The sequence below is a fragment of the Staurois parvus genome, unplaced genomic scaffold (genome assembly GCF_062004578.1).
Source record: "Staurois parvus isolate SC_StPar_1 unplaced genomic scaffold, SC_StPar_1.0 ptg000240l, whole genome shotgun sequence".
Classification (NCBI taxonomy): domain Eukaryota; kingdom Metazoa; phylum Chordata; class Amphibia; order Anura; family Ranidae; genus Staurois; species Staurois parvus.
The window spans coordinates 92178-111467 of NW_028318036.1; the positions used below are offsets into that span (position 1 = coordinate 92178).

General features: G+C 41.8%; 1 protein-coding gene across 3 annotated transcripts in view; it reads left to right on the forward strand.

Moving 5' to 3' along the window:
• Positions 1 to 19290, forward strand: part of TRMT1L (tRNA methyltransferase 1L) — a 212090-nt gene that overhangs the window by 91815 nt on the left and 100985 nt on the right. For all 3 annotated transcript variants that reach the window (XM_089680317.1, XM_089680315.1, XM_089680316.1), the window contains one exon: positions 8328 to 8406. In XM_089680317.1, coding sequence (XP_089536443.1) covers positions 8328 to 8406 — 79 coding nt within the window. The remainder of the gene's footprint in view (positions 1 to 8327; positions 8407 to 19290) is intronic.

Consider the following 19290-nt stretch of genomic DNA (forward strand, 5'->3'; position numbering starts at 1 on the left):
CGTTTTGCTCAGGAGTGTTTGGTAAAGTTGTTTGGTGTATAATACCTTGTTTCTTTAGGTATGATTCCATCTCTTTATTCATATATTCCTCTCCATTGTCAGTGCGTATTATTCCAGGTTTCCTTTGAAACTTGTTGCTTGTCATAGCTACAAACTCTTGAAGTTTTTCTAATGTCTCACTTTTGTGCTTCATTAGATACGTTATTGTGTACCTGGAATAATCGTCGATGAAAGTCAGTAAATATCTGTTCCCGCCAGGTGTGCTTTTTTTCATTGGTCCGCACACATCACTGTGTATCAGTTCCATGGTTTTACTCTGACTGGTCTGTGGAAGAGAGGTTCGGATGGCCTTTGCTTTGATGCAACACGTGCACTTGCTGAGTGTGTGGCAAGGCAATATTTTCATGTCTTCTGATAGACCTCTCTTTGCAAAGTCCTTTATAGCTGCCGGGTTTCGATGCCCCAATCTTCTATGCCACAGGTGGATGCACATGTTGTGTGGGTTATGAGTTGCCGCATTAGCCTTCTCTTTCAGTGACGAGTTTGTACAGATGTTAATTTAACCTTCCTCTTGCTAGAATTTGCTTTCCATTTTGAAGTGAGCATTCATTACCTCTGAACTGGACAGTGAGTCCATTGCTTGCAAGGGTTTTAACTGATAGGAGGCTTCCTGCTAGGCTTGGAACATATAGAACATTCTTTACAAGGATGCTCTGCTTGACCCCTGATGGCATTTTGCAGTTCAGAAATCTGTGACCATTACCTTCCGCTGTAATACTTTTCCCATTTGCTAGGAAGACTTTATCTTTTACACTAAAATCAATTTCTGTGAAGAATGTCTCATCGCTTGTCATGTGACTTGTTGCTCCTGAATCATCATAGTACCATCCGTGTGAGGTACTATTCTGAGTCACTTTAAAAGTACCACTCCATGATGCACTTTCATTTTCTGTCATGACCAATTTAGCTCTTTCTCTTGTGGGTAGCTCCCACTTTCGCTGCTCAGCTTTCCAGATTGAACAGTTCTTTTTCAGGTGACTGGCCTTTTTGCAGTGAAAACATACCCTGGTTTCTTTGCTTTGTCTTATGTCTTCATGCACCTTCAGAGCTGCCTCTGGTCTCTCGTTCTCTTCACTATGCAAATTTTCCTTTCTACTGCTGTATTCATCAATTCATTTTCCTTTAACATATTCTATCGTCAGTTCAGTTTCTACAGCATTTAGAAGGGCACTGTATGATTCTGGAAGGCTGCATAGCAGTAGTGCTACTACATGATTATCTTTCATTTCTTCACCTATTACACCCAGCTGGTCCACAATTTCTAGCATAGCATTTACATGTTCACCCATTTCCTGCCCTTTTCCCAGCCTCATCTTATACAGTTTGCGCAGCAGATATAGTTTACTTATATAAAGAAAATGCAGCGCTGTGTGATGTTACTATATTGCGGGCAGATGTAGATAATAAATGAAACCAAAGCAAATGAATAAATGAATAAATAAATCAATAAATAAATAAAACACAGTCCAGTAATGGTGCTCGCTGATTTCCAGTGCAAAAGTTAGAAATGCGCACTAACCAGAAACGTATTAATAATACGCATGTGTATATGATATGGAGATTCCCCTCTCTTTTCTGGTCTGGTAATGGGCAGGAGCTGAAGATAGTAAAGATGAAGCGCCCTCGTGTGGCGAAATGGAGGTCCAGCAGGTCACAGAAATCCTTACAGAAGTGTGTGAAGTGGAAAATTCCTCCTCTCAAAGGCTGGTGCAGGATCAGTCTGGGTCTGCAGAAGCTGAAAAGGCTCATCGCAGAAGACACAGGAAAGAACCCATAGTGTAGTAGGTTGATGAAAATGATTTTATTCAAGAAAAACAGGAGTGTTCAGACAAAACTCACAATGGTGCCAGGTTTAATCAAATAACTGACCCTTTAAGATTAAAGATGGCCACGGGGCCTCCACGTGGCATCGGCGGCGTAGTGTCAATGGCGTCCTGGGCTCCACCTGACATGTTTCGTGCGCACGATCCTCAGCTCTACCTCTGAAGAAGTGCGTGCGCACGAAACTCGTCAGGTGGAGCCCAGGACGCCATTGACACTACACCACCGGTGCCACGTGGAGGCCCGGCGGCCATCTTTAATCTTAAAGAATGTATCTAGTACCTGCCACAAGTCATCTTTGGATAACAGCATTTCAAGCTTAAACTTCCATAGCTGGCAGTTGGTATTGTTGAGCTTTGCTATTGTAAACTTCATATCTGAAGCACTTGCCATCTTTCAGTGAATTGGATACAGCTCTTGTTTCCTCACACAGGATTTGGTAGGATTGTAAATGCAGCACTTACTTGCTTGTAGTTTTCCTTTTTCCAGTGTTTGGAGCTGGGCCCATAACCTGTTGGTTATGTGTTAGAGAAGATACTAGTAGCTTGTGATGAGGCAGAACTTGGTTTACTTGTGTGGCTTAAGTTGCAAACATACAAAACATTTCAGCAAACTGTAACAGCAGACATCTTGGTTATAAAGACAGAGAGAAGAGAGAGAACAAACAAGTTTTACAGATATGCACAACTGGTAACCTTAGTGTACAGTGCCATCTACTGGTAAAGTGATATTAACACACAATACTGTATATAGTACATGCTGTTGCATCCCCAACAAAAATGTTTTTTTTAGTTTATTTCCCCAAGTTATAAGGTACAATGTTTACTTTCAGTTTAACTGCTTGCTGACCAGCCACAGTACATATACTGCGGCAGGGCGGCGCCGCTTTGCAATATCAAGTTTATAAACATCATTTTGCATATCAGGTAGGGGGCACGCGACCGCCCTACCCGTGCCGCCGATCGCAGCCGCGGCTGTCAGTCACTGGGTCCCGGCGGGTCATTAAACGGCGATTGCTGGCAAACAGTGAAACAGAGCACAGCTACATTGTTTTCAATGCAGCTCTGCTCCCTTTCAGTTCCCAGCTCACTCTCCCGGAGAGCAGAGATTAGCTTTCCGGGACAGCATGCAACAGTGAAGTACACACCCCCTGCCCACTAGTAAAACACTCCCGTCACACAGTTAACCCTTTGCCTAAAAATGTTAACCCCTTCCTCCCCCAGTGCCATTAGTACAATGTCAGTGTTTTGGTTTTTTTGCACTGATCACTGTATTGGTGTCACTGGGGATGTCATTGACCCCAAGTCAGTTTCCCCCCCCGTGTCAGAATGTCCACCACAGTCCCGCCTAAAGTCGCTGATCGCCGCCATAAGTCGCTGATCGCTGCCATTTATTAATATAAAAAAATTAAAATTCCAGTATCTATACCGCCATTTGTAAATGCTATAACTTTAACGTAAACCAATTAATTTACACGTATTGGGATTTTTTTTTAGCAGACATGTCGCAGAATACATTTTTGGCAAAAATTATGATGAAATTAGATTTTTAAATTTTTTTACTGGACAGGTTTTATAGCAAAAAGTCCAAAATGTTTTTTTTCCTCAAATTTGTGAGCCTTTTTTTTTTTTTTATTATAGTGCAAAAAATAAAAACATCACAGGCGATCAAATACCACCGAAAGAAAGCTCAATTTGTGGGAAAAAAGGACGTAAATTTAATTTGGGTGCAGTTTCGCAGAATATAAACCGTGCCAAATTGGGAAAGCATCTGATCACACCGATTTTGGTTCGATTAGATAAAGCAAGGGCAGAGGAGATATCCTGAGTCTGAAAGACCCCAGATTTCTCAAAAAAGAATATATGACAATGCCCATTGAAGTTATACGGGATATTTGCATTCCCTGTGATAGCATTAAAAGTGATAAAAAAAAATTAAAGGTACAGTGGAAAAATAATTTAAAAAAAATCAAAATAACTTTTAAAAATAAATAAATAAAAAACTCGCCCCTCCCATGCGTGTTGACCCTGTGTCGGTATGTAAACAGTGGGTGCACCATGCATGTGAGCTATCGCCGTGAACGTCAGATCAAGGGCAGTATTTCTAACACTAGACCTTCTCTGTAAATCTAAAATGGTAACTTTTAAAGCATTGCCTATGGATATTAAAAATGTATGCAGTTTGTCGCCATTACACGGGGCATGTGCAGTTTTAAAGCATGTCATGTTTGGTATCTATTTACTCGGCACACCATTGTCTTTTATACTTTACCAAATAATTGGCCAATATATTGTGTTTTTGTGCATTAAAAGTAAAAAAAAGTGTATTTTTTTTTAAAAATTTGCTTTTGAAAAATCGCTGCACGAGTACTATGTGCCATATAAAAAATTGTCGTACCCACCATTTTATTCACTAGGGTGTCTGCTTTAAAAAAATATATAATGTTTGGGGGTTTAAATTAATTTCCTTGCAAAAAATACTGATTTTGTTCATGTGAACAAAAAGTGTCAGAAAAGGCTTGATCTTCAGTTGGTTAGAAGAGTGAATGATGCGTGGCATAAACATCTAATGCTTGGCATAAAACGCCCCCACCCCAATGCTGACTTTGTTCGGCTGTCCAGTGGGGCGGGAGAGCCCAAGCAATGTTTTTGTCAAAGGTGATCTTATCATTTAAGCCTTTACAATAAAACCCGGAAGCTGATTGGTTTCTATGCACCAGATTTTGTACTCTCCAGCTTTAGTAAATCAACTCCAATGAGTTGACATACACATTTTGCATGTAGTCTCTTTAAAGATAAAAAGTATAGAGAAGATTGTAAGGCCAGAAAGCGGTAGAGATACATTTTCTTAGCTCTGCAGGAAGGAGTTTTTTAGATTTTTGAATGCCAGGATTCCAGCTGGAGTAAACTTTAAATGGGATGTTAATCTAGAGATTACGGTCTTCTGCACAGCTAGGAATTGAGTAGGTATTGGGGAGAAAAATATTTTCTGTGTGCTTATTCAAATGGTGCCTTTTCATGCCTTGTTTAAGTTATGTTTTACAGACCCTTTTGTATTGTTAAAGATCATGTCTCCATGTATGGTGCTTGTTTGTACTTATTTGTATTTATTTCAACAAGCAAGAACAAGAGTTTTGTTCAAAGGCACTATATCAACCTTTGTAACCTGCGCCTTGTGTTTTTCAGCTGTTTAAGTAGTATGTTGATCATAAACCTTTGTCTGTGGTGGCCCCTATAGACAGCCTATAGTAGTGCTGTGAAATTGAGCAAATTGCAATTGTGTATTCCTTTTTTTTTTTTTTTTTTTTTTTTATTGCTACATTTCTGTGTTTTGCTTTTTATGATTTAGCACCATAAGCTCTACTTTGCAAAGTAGTATTTGTAATTTAAGAATGCTTTCAGAAATAAAAATGGTAATAGTTTATCAATTATTATACAGTATTTATATTATACAGGATTTCAATTTAAAAAAATGGGAAGTAAATGAACAGAAGAGGATTCAAATCAATATTCCTTGTGACCGCCCTGTGTCTTCAATTCTTCTAGGTATACTTGCACACAGTTTTTAAGGGAACTCAGCAGGTAGGTTGTTCCAAACAACTTGGAGAACTAACCAGAGATCTTTTATCGATGTAGGCTTCCTCAATCCTTCTTTCTCTTGATGTAATCTCAGACAGACTTGATGAGATTGAGATCAGGGCACCACTTCCAGAGCTCTTTGTTCTTCTTTACACTGAAGATACTGTTGCTCTGCTGCAGAAAAAATTTGGGGCCATTCACACACCTCTCTGATGATATAGCACAGTCATCGCGAAATGGTGGTCCGGACCGAAGGACAGTCCTATTCGGACCGCGGCTCTGCCACCCAGCAACCTGGGTGTCCTCTCCCAGCTGATAACCTCCTTTCCCCGCCGCCATCTCAGCCTTCATCGCAGGCAGAAGGTGCGGCACGTCCAAGCTGACTTACTGCCAAGACATGGGGCGGTCCCAGAAATCACCTGCCCATCAACAGGAAAAGCTGGGAAGTCCTGCCCCCCATCCAGATAAGCTGCGCCACCCACCTACCGACTGCTGTGCAAGCTAGGATTAGAAGGGTTATAGAGAGACTGATTGGAAGGGGGAAATGGACCGAAAGTTAGAGGGCTTTTGTGGAAAGTGGACTGGGGAATGTAAAGAAGGGGGGGCTTTGAAAGGAACTTGGAAACAAAAAAGGGAGTTTGTGAAGGGACTGGTATACAAGAAAGGGGAGGGGGGGCTGTGAAGGGCACTGGTATATATGGAAAGGGGGGATGTCTGTGAAAGGGACTTGGATATAAGAAAGGGGGGCTGTGAGGGGGACTAGGGTACAGGGATGGGAGGTTACTGTGAGGGGGACTTGGATATAAGAAAGGGGAGCTGTGAAGGGGACTGGGGGTATGGGGGAGGGGCTGTGAAGGGGACTTGGATGTGAGGGAAGGGGGGTGGCACTGCGAAGGGGACTCGTATAAAATAAAGAAGGGCTGTGAAGGGGACTTCAATGCAAGGAAAGGGGGTGGGGGAGCTGTGCAGGTGGACTGAGATGCAAATAGAGGGAGGGGCTAAGAAAGGGACTGATGTAAAGGGGGGGCTGTGATGTGAAGGGGGGACTGGGGACACTGAAGGGAAGGAGACGCTGTGATGCAAAGGGGGCCTGTGTTGTGACGGGGCACTGTCATGTATGGGGGGTGGGGAGATTGTGATGTAAAGGGGGGCTGTATTGTATGAGGGGGATGTATTAAAAAGGGGTGCTGAAATGTAAAGGGGGGGCTATATTGTAAAGGAGAGTGCTGTGATGTAAAGAGGGCGCTGTGTTGTAAAGGGTACTGTAATGCAAAGTGGTGCTATGATGTGAAGGGGGTGATGTAATGTAAAAAAAGCTATATTTTAAAGTGGGGGCGCTATGATATAAAGTGGGGCACTGTGATGTAAAGCGGGGGGTTTTGCAATGTAAAAAGAGTGTGCTGTGGTGTAAAGGGGAGACTGTGATGTGAAAAAGGCTGCAATATAAAAGGGGGGGCTGTAATGTAAAGGGGAAACTGCAACGTACGGATGGGGAGCGGCTGTGATATGAAAGATATGGCGCAATATGAGACTTGGACCCCTGCTGAATAAAAAATGTTACTGGCCAGACCTCTGTGTATTTTAATTCTATACCCCTGATATAGCATGATGGATAAGTATGTACATACAAATAATACACTGGAGGCAAGACTTTACTGGACAGTCCTGATGCTTGTTCTCTCTAGAGATTTCTCATCCCATGTACATGCCACTTTTATTACTGACAACACATGTATTGACGTTCCATATGGAGTGGGTGAACGCCACTTGGACCACATTTGGAGGCCATGGAGGTAGCTGGAGCAGTTCTGATCAATCTTGACCCCATTTTGACCACTCTATAACAAGATGTTCAAATATATCTGGTAAGTTTTCTTTGAGCACGAAGTGGGGTGACATGTGTTTCACATGGATAACATTTGATCATCTAGAAATTGAAGATTCATGATCACACTTTTTGATATTTTTCTATGTTTTTTAGCGCTGGGATTTATTTTTTCACTTTCACGGTGTTTTCACTTTTATACTATTTTTATTGTATTGCAAGTGTTGTCACATCCGGCTTCACGGATGTTTAGCTAGGCCAGTAATATTATTGTTTTTTACACTTTTAGCGATACACTTTTATTTGTATGTCTTGCAAATTCTTTGTATCAGAATTTAGTGTTGGCAGCTTTTGATCTCTCTGAACCAGCGCACATTTCGATGTTATATTTACAATGGATATGTCTGTCAGCATTGAGAACACCATTGATCCTGATCAAATCTCCAGCTCCATTTGCAGAAATGCAGCCCCAAATTTGCACGGAATTTCCACTGTGCTTCACTATTGTCTGCAGACATTCATTATTGTACCGCTCTCCAGCCCTTTGCAAACAAACTGCCTCCTGCTACAGCCAAATATTGCACATTATGACTCCAGAGCACCTGCTGCCATTTTTCTGCACCTCACTTCCTATGTTTTTGTGCATTAAGTCATTTATCCTTGTTTCCATGTCCTATGCACCAAAGGCAGCCTACATCCACAGAAGATCTGAGATTAGTTCTCCAAGATGTTTGAGTTCTTTCAAAAACTGCTGAGTTCTTTCAAAAACTGTGTGCAAGTGTACCTAGAAGAATTGATGCTGGTTTGAAGACAAAGGGTGGACATTCTAAATATTGATTTGGACTTCTCTTATGTTCATTTACTTTCCATTTTGTTAATTGATAAAAGTAAACTATTAACACTTCAATTTCTGAAAGCATTCTTAATTTAAAGCATTTTCACACCTGCCTAAAACTTTTGCACCACACTCTATCAGAAAAAAATAAAGTAAAATGCACACAAAACCATCAGAATATTCTTTAACAATATTGTTTTATCTTTAGAAAATCCATATAAACAGCTGCCATGTGATTGCCATGAAAGTATGCCTGGAAGATCAGCAGCCTTGCTTGGCCCAATGTGGTAAGTACTGTTTTGTTTTGCATTTGATGTGTTCTATAGTCACACTGCAAAATTGCTTGTTTGCTTAAAACGATACTAAAGGTTCATTTTTGTTTTTTTTCTTATAAAACAACAAACATGTCTATACTTACCTGCTGCTTGCTAGGGTATTGCACAGAGCAGCCTGTATCCTCCTCTTCTCTGGTCCACCGCAGGCTCTTCTGGCTCCTCCGGTCTGTCGGGTGTCCCCACAGCAAGCTGCTTGCAATGGGGGCACCTGCTGCTTCGTGTGTCCATTCACACACGCAGCTTGGCCACACCCCCTCTCTCCTCATTGGCTGACTGTGATTGACAGCAGCTTGAGCCACTGGCTCCTGCTTGCTGTCTCAGCCAATGAGGAGACAGTGACCCAGGACAGCCGAGGCTGTCATCCACATTGCTGGATCTCGATGGGGCTCTGGTAAGTATTGAGGGGGCTGGGGAAGCTGCTGTACACAGAAGTTTTTTTTACCTTCGTGCATAGAATGCATGAAAGTAAAAAACCTTGAGCCTTTTACAACCACTTTAATGTCCAGATTAATTTCTTTTGCCAAAATGTTTAATTTTCAAACTGCAAGTGGGATGGCAACATAAAATATCAAATGAAGATTACTGATGGAACTGTGCTTGCATATTTGGTACAAAAAGACCTATCTTTTATATGCTTGACCATGCATATAAGCAACAATTAAAAATTGTTCACGAGTTTAGATTTTTTTTTTTTTTTTAAACATTTGTTTACATTGTTAGATTTTCCATCAAGACCAGTTCATTATTTGCTAATTAAATGCCCAATGTAGTATAATTTTATTAACTGCTCTGTAGTTGTATTGAATGATTGTATTCTGTATGGCCAACATTAGACAAATATTCAACTCAAAACCACCTGTTTTTTCAGACTGCTGTCAATCCTAGATTGTAAGTTCCAAGGAGCAGGGCCCTCCTGTCCCTCTTGTATTGAACTGTATAGTTGCTGTATTGTCTCCCATTCTATTGTAAAGCGCTGAGCAAACTGTTGGCGCTATATAAATCCTGTATAATAATAATAATAATAATTGTATCTGGTTAGACTTGATGTTTTGAACAAGATAAAGAAAATCTTTATGGTCATGTATGATCATAATCCTGGGCCCATTCAAACATCTTAATAGTCCCAAAGATCAGGCTTTGTGCAATATCATAAGAGACAAACAAGCTCCTCCACTAATTAGGCACTTATATTTTGCTCAGTTAATTTCAGCAATAACATTAATGAAGACCTCGCACTGCGCTTTGAAAAGTCACGGATGTTCCATTAACTTACAATGGAAGGTTTCTTTTTGGTGCAGTTTTTCAAAAGCACACCAAAAAGACTTCTACCATTGTAAGTCAATGGGAAAGCATCAAAAAACGCATAAGTGTGAAAGAGCCCTAAACTGCACAAAAGTGAATCAAGCTGCAATTTACATTAATAAATCCATGATAAATGTCTAGAAATGATTGCTTAAGGAAGGTTTCACCAATTTGAACTCCCAGAGACCTTATACCCATTGAACTCACTGAGTCCTCTCACCTTGGTTACATGACTTTTTGATACTTCCACACATGGATTCTTGTTGATCCGTGTGGTCTCTGTACACTATACTGTACCCCTCTGTGGATCTTTTTGGAAATGTAACCTGCAGTGGAGGGCAAACCGAGAGACCAAGACACCCTTGTGACAGAAACACTGTGTTAGGTGGACTAGTAGATTTTTACAAAAACAGGGTGTTTCATTGTCAAAGGAAAGTATAAAACATTGTAACAGAAATATTGCACAACATCCAATGTAAGACAAAAGGAAGAGAGGAGCAAAATGAGCTGCATACAACAATCATGGACATCAGTCCAATATTGCCTCATTAGAGGTAAGGGGAAAACCCAAGGGTGTACTGAGCAGAAACCAGATATCCATAGAAGTCGAAGAGGGGAAGGAGGAGGGGGGGGGGGGATGAAAAATAAAGAGGAAAGGGGGGGGGGGGGGGAGTAGGTAGAGGCTACCATAAGTCCTCACTAAATATACTAGTAATGGGCCACCACAGTCTCTCAGCGAGATGTCCAAGGGAGCCATACCTTTATCATATTTCCAGGGACAGCCCCCATTAATATAGGTAAGCTTGTACATTGTACATCCAGTTTCATTTTAACCACTTCCCGCCCGCAATGTACTGCGGCAGAGTGGTAGCTACAGGCAAAGCGACGTACCCGTACATCACTCTGGCTGTACTAACACAAGGGGGTGCGCAGCAAAGCTGTTATGAATTAATCTCATTCATAACAACTCTGCTTCTCTTCCTAGTGAGCTGTGATTGGCCCACAGCTGTCACATGATACATGGGGCCAATCACAGCACCCTGTACCATGTGATCAGCTCCATCCAATCACAGATCATTATCCTGAGCTGTCAAAACTTAACTCATGCATGACAGTTCATGACAGCAATCTTTGCATTGCAGGTGAAATGATCTTAATTTCTCCTGCAAAGCAAAGTGTAAAAAAAAATCCCTCATCACCCCCCCCTTCCACAATAGTACAGTGTTACTGTGGTAACATTGTACTATTCTGATAAAAATATATAAATAAAATGTAAAAAAAAATTAAAGAGGTTTTTTTTTTTTTTTTTATTGTAACTATTTGCCAACCGCTTACCCGCATTTTGAGGGTGAGCAGCAGCTCTTGGCAAAGCGACTTAATCTTGCGTCGCTTCCTATTTTGGGGTGTGAACGCACATGTGCCCCCCGCTGGAAACAGTTTTTTCATGTGAACAAAAAGTGTCAGAAAAGGCTTGGTCTTCAAGAGTGGGTGATGTGTGGCATAGGCTGCTAATGTTGGCCCTGAAATGCCAGGATAGTAGAAGCAACCTATCCAAATGATCCCTTTTTGGAAAGTAGACACTCCAAGGTATTTACTAAGAGGCATGGTGAGTGTTTTGCATTTGTTGCCACATGATTTTGGAAAACGAAGAAAGAAAACAGAAAATTTATTTTTTCTTTTTCTTTTTTTTTTATTTCTTTTTTTAAAACCCTGTGACAAAAATGATATCTGTAAAATACTCAACATGCCTCTTATCAAATTCCTTGGGGTATCTGCTTTCCAAAAAGGGGTTATTCGGGGGGGGGGGGGGGAGATTGTACTATCCTGGCAACTTACAGCCTCCAAAACTGTTGTAGGTAGTGGGGAAGTGTTATGAGGAAGTATGCCCTTTGACAGCCTGGAGGTGGTTATTGGATTTTGGGGGCTTGTATGTACCTAGGCTACCAAAAAGTCTCTCACATGTGGTATCCCCATACTCAGAAGAAGTAGGAGAATGTGTTTTGGGGTGTTATTCCACATATACCCATGGCATGCATGAGCAATATATAAAGTGACAACTGTGTGTTAAAAAAAAAAATATATATTCAAAAAAATTTGTGGCAGAAAATAAAATGTTCCGTGGACTCAACATGCCTCTATGCAAAATCCTTGGGGTGTCTACTTTCCAAAAAGGGGGGGGGGGGATTGTACTGCACTGGCATTTTAGCACCTCAAAAAATGTGATAGGCAGTCAGAAAGTACAAGTTAAGTAAATTCCAAAATTCCAATATATATGCCATAGTTTGTAGACGCAATAACTTTAACATAAACCAATTAATATACCTTTATTTCAGAATACATTTTAGCCTAAATTTATGACTAACTTTGCGTTTATTGGATATTTTTTATAACCAAAAGTGAAAAATATTATTTTCTCAAAATTTGCAGTTTTTTTTTTTTTGTTTATAAGAAATTTAAAACAAGAATTAAAAACTGCAGAGGTGATCAAATACCACCAAAAGAAAGCTCTATTTGTGTGGAAAAAAAGGACATAAATTTTGTTTGGGTACAGCATTGCACGACCGTGCTATTACCAGTTGAAATAGCGCAGTGCTGAACAGCAAAAAATGGCCTGGTCAGGAAGGGGGGTAAATCCTCTGGAAGGCAAGTGGTTAATAGGATCTCTGTTTTGGCATAATAAAGGAGATATGAGATCATCAACTTCAAATGGTGGGATCATTGCCCATCGTCATGAAGCCCCAACAATGCTAAGGCAGATGAAAGGGTCAAGTACATACATTAATGAAATAAAAAACATCAGACCAAAACAATACAATTCTAGGACACGTCCAAAACAAAGGTACCTGTATATAGCCGACAAGGACAGGTAGGGTCCCACTCTGGATATATTCGGGAGTGCCTCAAGAGGGTAAAATAGACCCTTTGAAGAAATTTAACCTGTATGAGCTTATCCCTGGAGGAGATAACCAACCCAGGACCCTGTTCTAGAGCCTCCGCCCAATCCTCATCCAGAGAAGGAATATCTTCTTTCCATGTAGCCCATAACTTCTCAACCTTAGGGGAATAAGCACCAAGCAACGTTCTATAGAGAGCAGACAGTGGTTTTCAGAGGTCTTCCTGAGTCAACAGATCCTCAATAGGGTTCCCCTGAAGGATAGGTGGTTGCGGGAATTGGGCCCTGGCCGCATGTCGCAGTTGCAGATAGTGGAAGAATATCTTCTGTGGGAGATGGAACTTCTGGGCGAGCTGAGAAAATGGTAAAAGCACCCCAGAGGGCATAACATCAGCCAGGGTTCTATCACCATATCTGGCCCAAAGATGTGGGTCTGGAATGGAATGAAAATGAGGGAGTGTAGGATTCCCCCAAAGAGGTTGGGCTGGATAGATATGGTTAAGTTGAAGAAATTGTCTTCTAGCCTAAATCCAGATTCGTAAAGTAGCCTGCGTCAGTCCAGGAATGGTGTCATAGCCCTACGTCCCCGATAAGGAATATTATGGAGACCTGCTGGAGATCCCAAACAGGCTATTTCCAAGTAGATGGCAGCATTGAACCTAGATTTCCCAAACCACCAATAAACCTACACCAGCATCGCAGCCCAATAGTAAGTTTGAAAGTTTGGGAGGGCTAAACCCCCCCATGTCAGCACGGAGATGTAGGGTGGGTTTTGCAAGGCGCGATAGGGCACCCTTCCAAAGGAAAGGAGTCACACAGGAGTCTATCTCCCTAAAGAAAGATACAGGGATCCAAATTGGGCAGTTTTGAAAGAGGTAGTTGAACTTAGGCATGGTCATCTTCAGTAAATTGATACGCCTATCAAATTGAGCGGAAAAGCTGACCAAGTCCTACACTGCTCTCGCAGAAAGGACAGAAGGGGGAGAAGATTATGGCCAAGGAAATGGGTCACATCCTTGGTCACCTGAACTCCTAAGTACCCTAATTCCTCTACCCAAGAGAGCTGAGAGGTAAAGGCCTCGACATGGGCATTGTCGTCTAGGGCGAAAAGCAGCGATTTATCCCAATTAATGTGTATACCTGAGAAGTAGCCATAAAGATTGAAAAGCTTCAGAGCCGTGTGGCGACGGACCCGCATCATGCAAATACAGCAGTACATCATCTGCGTATAGGAACAGCTTCTCCAGAGCCCCCACCCTCAGCCCCGGAATAGAGTGGGATTCTCTCTCCAAAATAGCTAGAGGCACCAGGGCAAAGAGGCCAGGGGACAGTGGACAACCCTGTCGGGTCCAACGATGTAAAGTAAAGAGATTAGTGAGCCAATCATTAGTGTGGACCCTCGTCTTGGGGGCCCTGTGGAGAAGTTGAACCCAACAAAGATACTTTGGACCAAAGCCTCCCACAGGTACATCCACTTTAACAGAAACAAAAGCCTTTTCGGCATCAATGGAGGCAATTACTCGAGTACCAGGGTTGTCATGTGTCAAGGACAAGTTAAGAAAAAGGCGCCGTATATTGATATTGGTACCCGTCCCCGGTATAAATCCTGTCTGGTCCACATGTATCAAATGTGGACAGACAGGTGGCAAGGATTTACACAAAGATCTTGGCACCGACATTAAGCAACTAGACCGGCCGATAAGAGGCACAATCTAATGGATCCTCGCGGGGTTCGGGAACCAAAACAATAATAGCCTCATCCATAGGTGCAGGCAAGGCCCCTGAAGACAGGAACTCCGCAAACAGGGAAGTCAGTCTAGGGGCCAAGAGATCAATGAACTGAGAATAAAATTTGATTGGGAGGCCATCCATCCCAGGTGTCTTCCCTCCTGGAGAGAGCCAATCGCCTCCTGCACCTCCTCCAGATAAATCTCAGCCTTGAGCTGCTCGCTGGCCACAAGGTCAAGCACAGGGAATGGGGCAGTGTCGAGGAAGGCGGTCAGGTCCCCAACAGAGAAGCAAGCCCTAGAAGAGTAAAGGGCGTGGGGGCATTGATGAGAACTGGAGAGGATAGCAATGCCCCCTCCGCATCCCGGACACCACCAATGCGAGTGGCGATGAATTGACCCTTCGCCAACCACGCCAATAACTTGCCATTTTTACCCCCAAATTCAAAGACCCTCTAGGCTGAAGCCAACATAACCTTCTTGGTCTGCTCCATTCGGGCCACAGACAATTCCCGCAGCAAGCGACGCCACGCCAGGTACTGGTCCTGAGAGGGGTCACTCATATAAACAGCCTCCAAGGTTTTGAAGGCGTCCTCCAGGTAGACCAACGAGGCAGCCGCTTCCTTTTGGAGACCAGAGATCCGAGAAATATATTCTCCCCTAACCCAAGCCTTAAAGATGTCCCGTCCTTCCAATGGGGAGGAAGAGTTTTCATTAAGCACCCAGTAGTTATAGAGGGATTCAGTAAGAGACTCAGTCAATCTCGTATCCATTGTCCAGAACCAGGACAGACGCCACAAGTGAGCCACACCTGGGGGAGGTGATAGGGTCAAGGTCAAACAAAGGGGGGCATGATCAGAGATCCCCCTAGAGAGAATACTGGTCTCATAAGGGAGAAAGGCAGAGCTGGCGTACAATAAATCGATAGAGGACAAAGTCCTGTGTGAGGCCGAATGGCACATATATTCTTTAATGGTGGGGTGGAAGTGGATGCCCAGTGGGAAAGATCAGGGGATGTCCATACGGCACTGTGGAGTCTGCCTAGGTAGGCAAGTGACTAGGTTGAAATCACCAAGAAGTAAAACCGCATCAGAATCCTAATGGACAAGCAACTCCATGATATCATAAAGAACCTGAATATTAGCCGGGGGCGGCAGGTAAAGTCCCACCAGCACCATTGTACGATCATAGACACAGACATGGAACATAACATACTTACCTTGATCGCCGCCATTACTTGTATAAAAAATATAAATTTCCAATATATACAGTGCATACAGAAAATATTCACAGCGCTTAACTTTTGCCACATTTTGTTATGTTACAGCCATATTCCAAAATGGATTCAATTAATTTTTTTCCTTAACATTCTACAAACAATACCCCACAATGTGAAAGAAGTTCGTTTTGAAATCTTTGCAATTTATTAAAAATCAAAAACGAAAAATCCACATGTACATAAGTATTCACAGCCTTTGTCATGACACACAAAATTGAGCTCTGGTGCATCCTGTTCCCACTGATTGTCCTTGGGATGCTTACACAACTTGATTGGAGTCCAACTGTGGGAAATTCAGATGTTTGGACATGATTGGGAAAGGCATAAACCTGTCTATATAAGGTCCCACAGTTAACAGTGCATGTCAGAGCACAAACCAAGCCATGAAGACCTTCGAGACAGGATTGTATCAATGCACATATCTGGGGAAGGGTACAGAAAAATTTCTGCAGCATTGAAGGTCCCAATGAGCACAATGAGCTCCATCATCCGTAAATGGAAGAAATTTGGAACCACCATAAATCTTCCTAGAGTGGGCCGCCCGGCCTAAATGAGCGATCGAGGGAGAAGGGCCTTAGCCAGGGAGGTAACCAAGCACCCAATGGTCACTCTGAAAGAGCTCCTTTGTTTCTCTGTGGAGAGAGGAGAACCATCCAGAAAAACAACAATCTCTGCAGCACTCCACCAATCATTCTTGTATGGTAGAGTGGCCAGACGAAAGCCACTCCTCAGTAAAAGGCAAATGGCAGCCTGCCTGGAGTTTTCCAAAGGGCACTTGAGGGACTCTGACCATGAAAAACAAAACTCTTTGGTCTGATGAAACAAAGATTGAACTCTTTGGCCTGAATGGCAAGCGTCATGTCTGGAGGAAACCCGGCCCTGTGGACCACCTGGCCAATACCATCCCTACAGTGAAACATGGTGGTGGCAGTATCATGCAGTGGGGATGTTTTTCAGCAGTAGGAACAGGAAGACTAGTCAGGATCGAAGGAAAAATGAATGCAGCAATGTGCAGAGACATCCTTGATGAAAATTTTTTCCACAGCACTCTGGACCTTAGACTGGGGCGACGGTTCACCTTTCAACAGGACAGCAACCCTAAGCACACAGCCCACATAACAAAGGAGTGGCTACGAGCCAACTCTGTGAATGTCCTGGAGTGGCCCAGCCAGAGTCCAGACTTGAACCCAATTGAGCATCTCTGGAGAGATCTAAAAATGGCTGTGCACCGACGCTCCCCATCCAACCTGATGGAGCTTGAGAGGTACTGCAAAGAAGGATGGGGGAAATTGCCCAAAAATAGGCATGCCAAGCTTGTAGCAGCATACTCAAAACGACTTGAGGCTGTCATTGGTGCTAAAGGTGCTTCAACAAAGTATTGAGGAAAGGCTGTGAATACTTATTAGGGGTGTGGAAATTTTTGTTAAAACTACTTGTCCAAGGGACTGAATCGGTGCCCCAATCTACTTGTCCCTCATGACAATCTACTTGTCCAGATAAAAAAAAATGTTGTAACCAAAACTGTATTTAACCACTTCAAGTCCGGACACTTTTACCCCCTTCGTGCCCAGGCCAATTTTCAGCTTTAAGCGCTATCACACTTTGAATGACAATTGCACGGTTATGCATCACTGTACCCATATGAATTTTTTAGCATTTTTTTGAGACCGATAAAACTTTATTTTGGTGGTATTTATTCACTACTGGGATTTTTACTTTTTTTTTTTTGCTATATAAATGAAAAAGTCCAAACATTTTGAAAAAATGTTTTTCTTAGAAAATTTTGCAAATAATATTTCATCATAAATCTTGGCCAAAATGTATTCAGTTATTTTAGTAAAAAAAATATAACCCAAATTAGTTTATAAACAAAAACTATAATTTTTTTTTTAATTTTTACAATTTTATTTTATTTTTTTATATTTGTTTTTTGTTATTTTTTTATACATACTGTCGCCCTAGCAGTACAGTGTCACCATGGTGACACTGTATTACTTGTGGGGGTGATGATTTTTTTTTTTTTTTTACACTGATTGCTTTTACACCCATAAAGGATGTAAAAGCAATCAATTCTCCTTCTCTCTGGCTGCATTCTTGCAGCCATTGAGAACTACTGTGTGAGCTGTGATTGGTCACAGCTTGTCACATGGTACAAGGCTGTTGTGAATAGCCTTGTACCATGTGACCTCTGTGATCATTCACAGATTTCAGGCGTAGTAAGCAATGATGTCAGAAGTGACATCTTGCTTACTACTCTGCATGTGATCACTGATTGACCAATCAGTGATCACATGATCAGGACCTCGCACAGAGGTCCCGTACGACGATCGGTGTTCCACTGTATCCGAAGGACACAGCGGGCACCGGATCGCGCACAGTCCAAAATGGCAGGCGCCGTTTATAAACGGCAACCTGCCCCTGGACTGCCACCTTCCAGCCGTTTTATATACAGCAGCCGGACGGCAAGTGGTTAAATCGGAGGTGATTTTAGGAATGTTTTAAAAACAAAAGGGGTTTTATGGTGACTTAAATATGTCATATTTTTAACACTGTGCTGTTTATCTCCTACTCCCCTCCCTGCCTGTCTCCAGCACCGCACTCAGGGACTAGCAGGGAGTAGAGACCTTTCAGTGTAATGAGCACTGATTGGGTGCTTTTCAGGAAAGGGGAGTGTCCGGCTTATCCTTTATCCCTTTCGCTGCCAGAGCTGTTTTTGCGCTTTTTGCACAAGATTTAAAAAAATCATTTTGGGCCTGAAGATTACAAAAAAAACCCAAATATGATATATTTTCTAAAATAAGACGCCAAAGTGCATAAAATAGTGGTAGTTCCAATTTTTTATGTCGAATGATATTACCGCAACATTTTAGGGCACAAAAAAAAGCAATAAATTACACTATTTTTTAGTAAAATATAAAAGACGAGGTTGCAGCGAGTAAATAGATATCGAACTGGTCAAATCTTAAATTTGCGTGCACTCGTGAAATGGCGAGAAACTTCAGTACCCTATATTTGCTATAGGTGACACTTTTAAAGCCCCTTCTAGGTCATCTGTATAGTGTTGCGGAGGAGGTACTGGAATTATTGCTCTCATTCTAGCGTGCGTGGCGATATGTAACCTGTGTATCGCAATCAACATTTTCAGCGTGTGATTTTATGTTTGTACAGTATGTGTGTATATTTGGGGGCTTAATTTTTTTTTGGGGGGGTGGGGGATGTTATGTGCTTGGGTGTAACTTTCATTTTTCACATTTTTTTTTCAATCGCATAGGCAATAGGAATTTAACATTCCTGCTTATGTACATGTGTTTTTTGTTTTTTTTTTTAATGCAAAGATTTCAAAACGAACTTCTTTCATGTTGTTATTATGGGGTATTGTTTGTAAAATGTTGAGGGAAAAAATTAATTTAACTATTTTGGAATAAGGCTGTAACATAACAAAATATGGCAAAAGTTAAGCGCTGTGAATACTTTCTGGATGCACTGTATATATTGGAAATTTATACTGTCATTTGTAGATGTATCACGTTCACGTAAACCAATTAATTTACACGTATTAGGATTTATTTTTAGCAAAGACATGTAGTAGAATACATTTTGGCCTAAATTTATGAGAAATTTTGTTTTTTAATTTT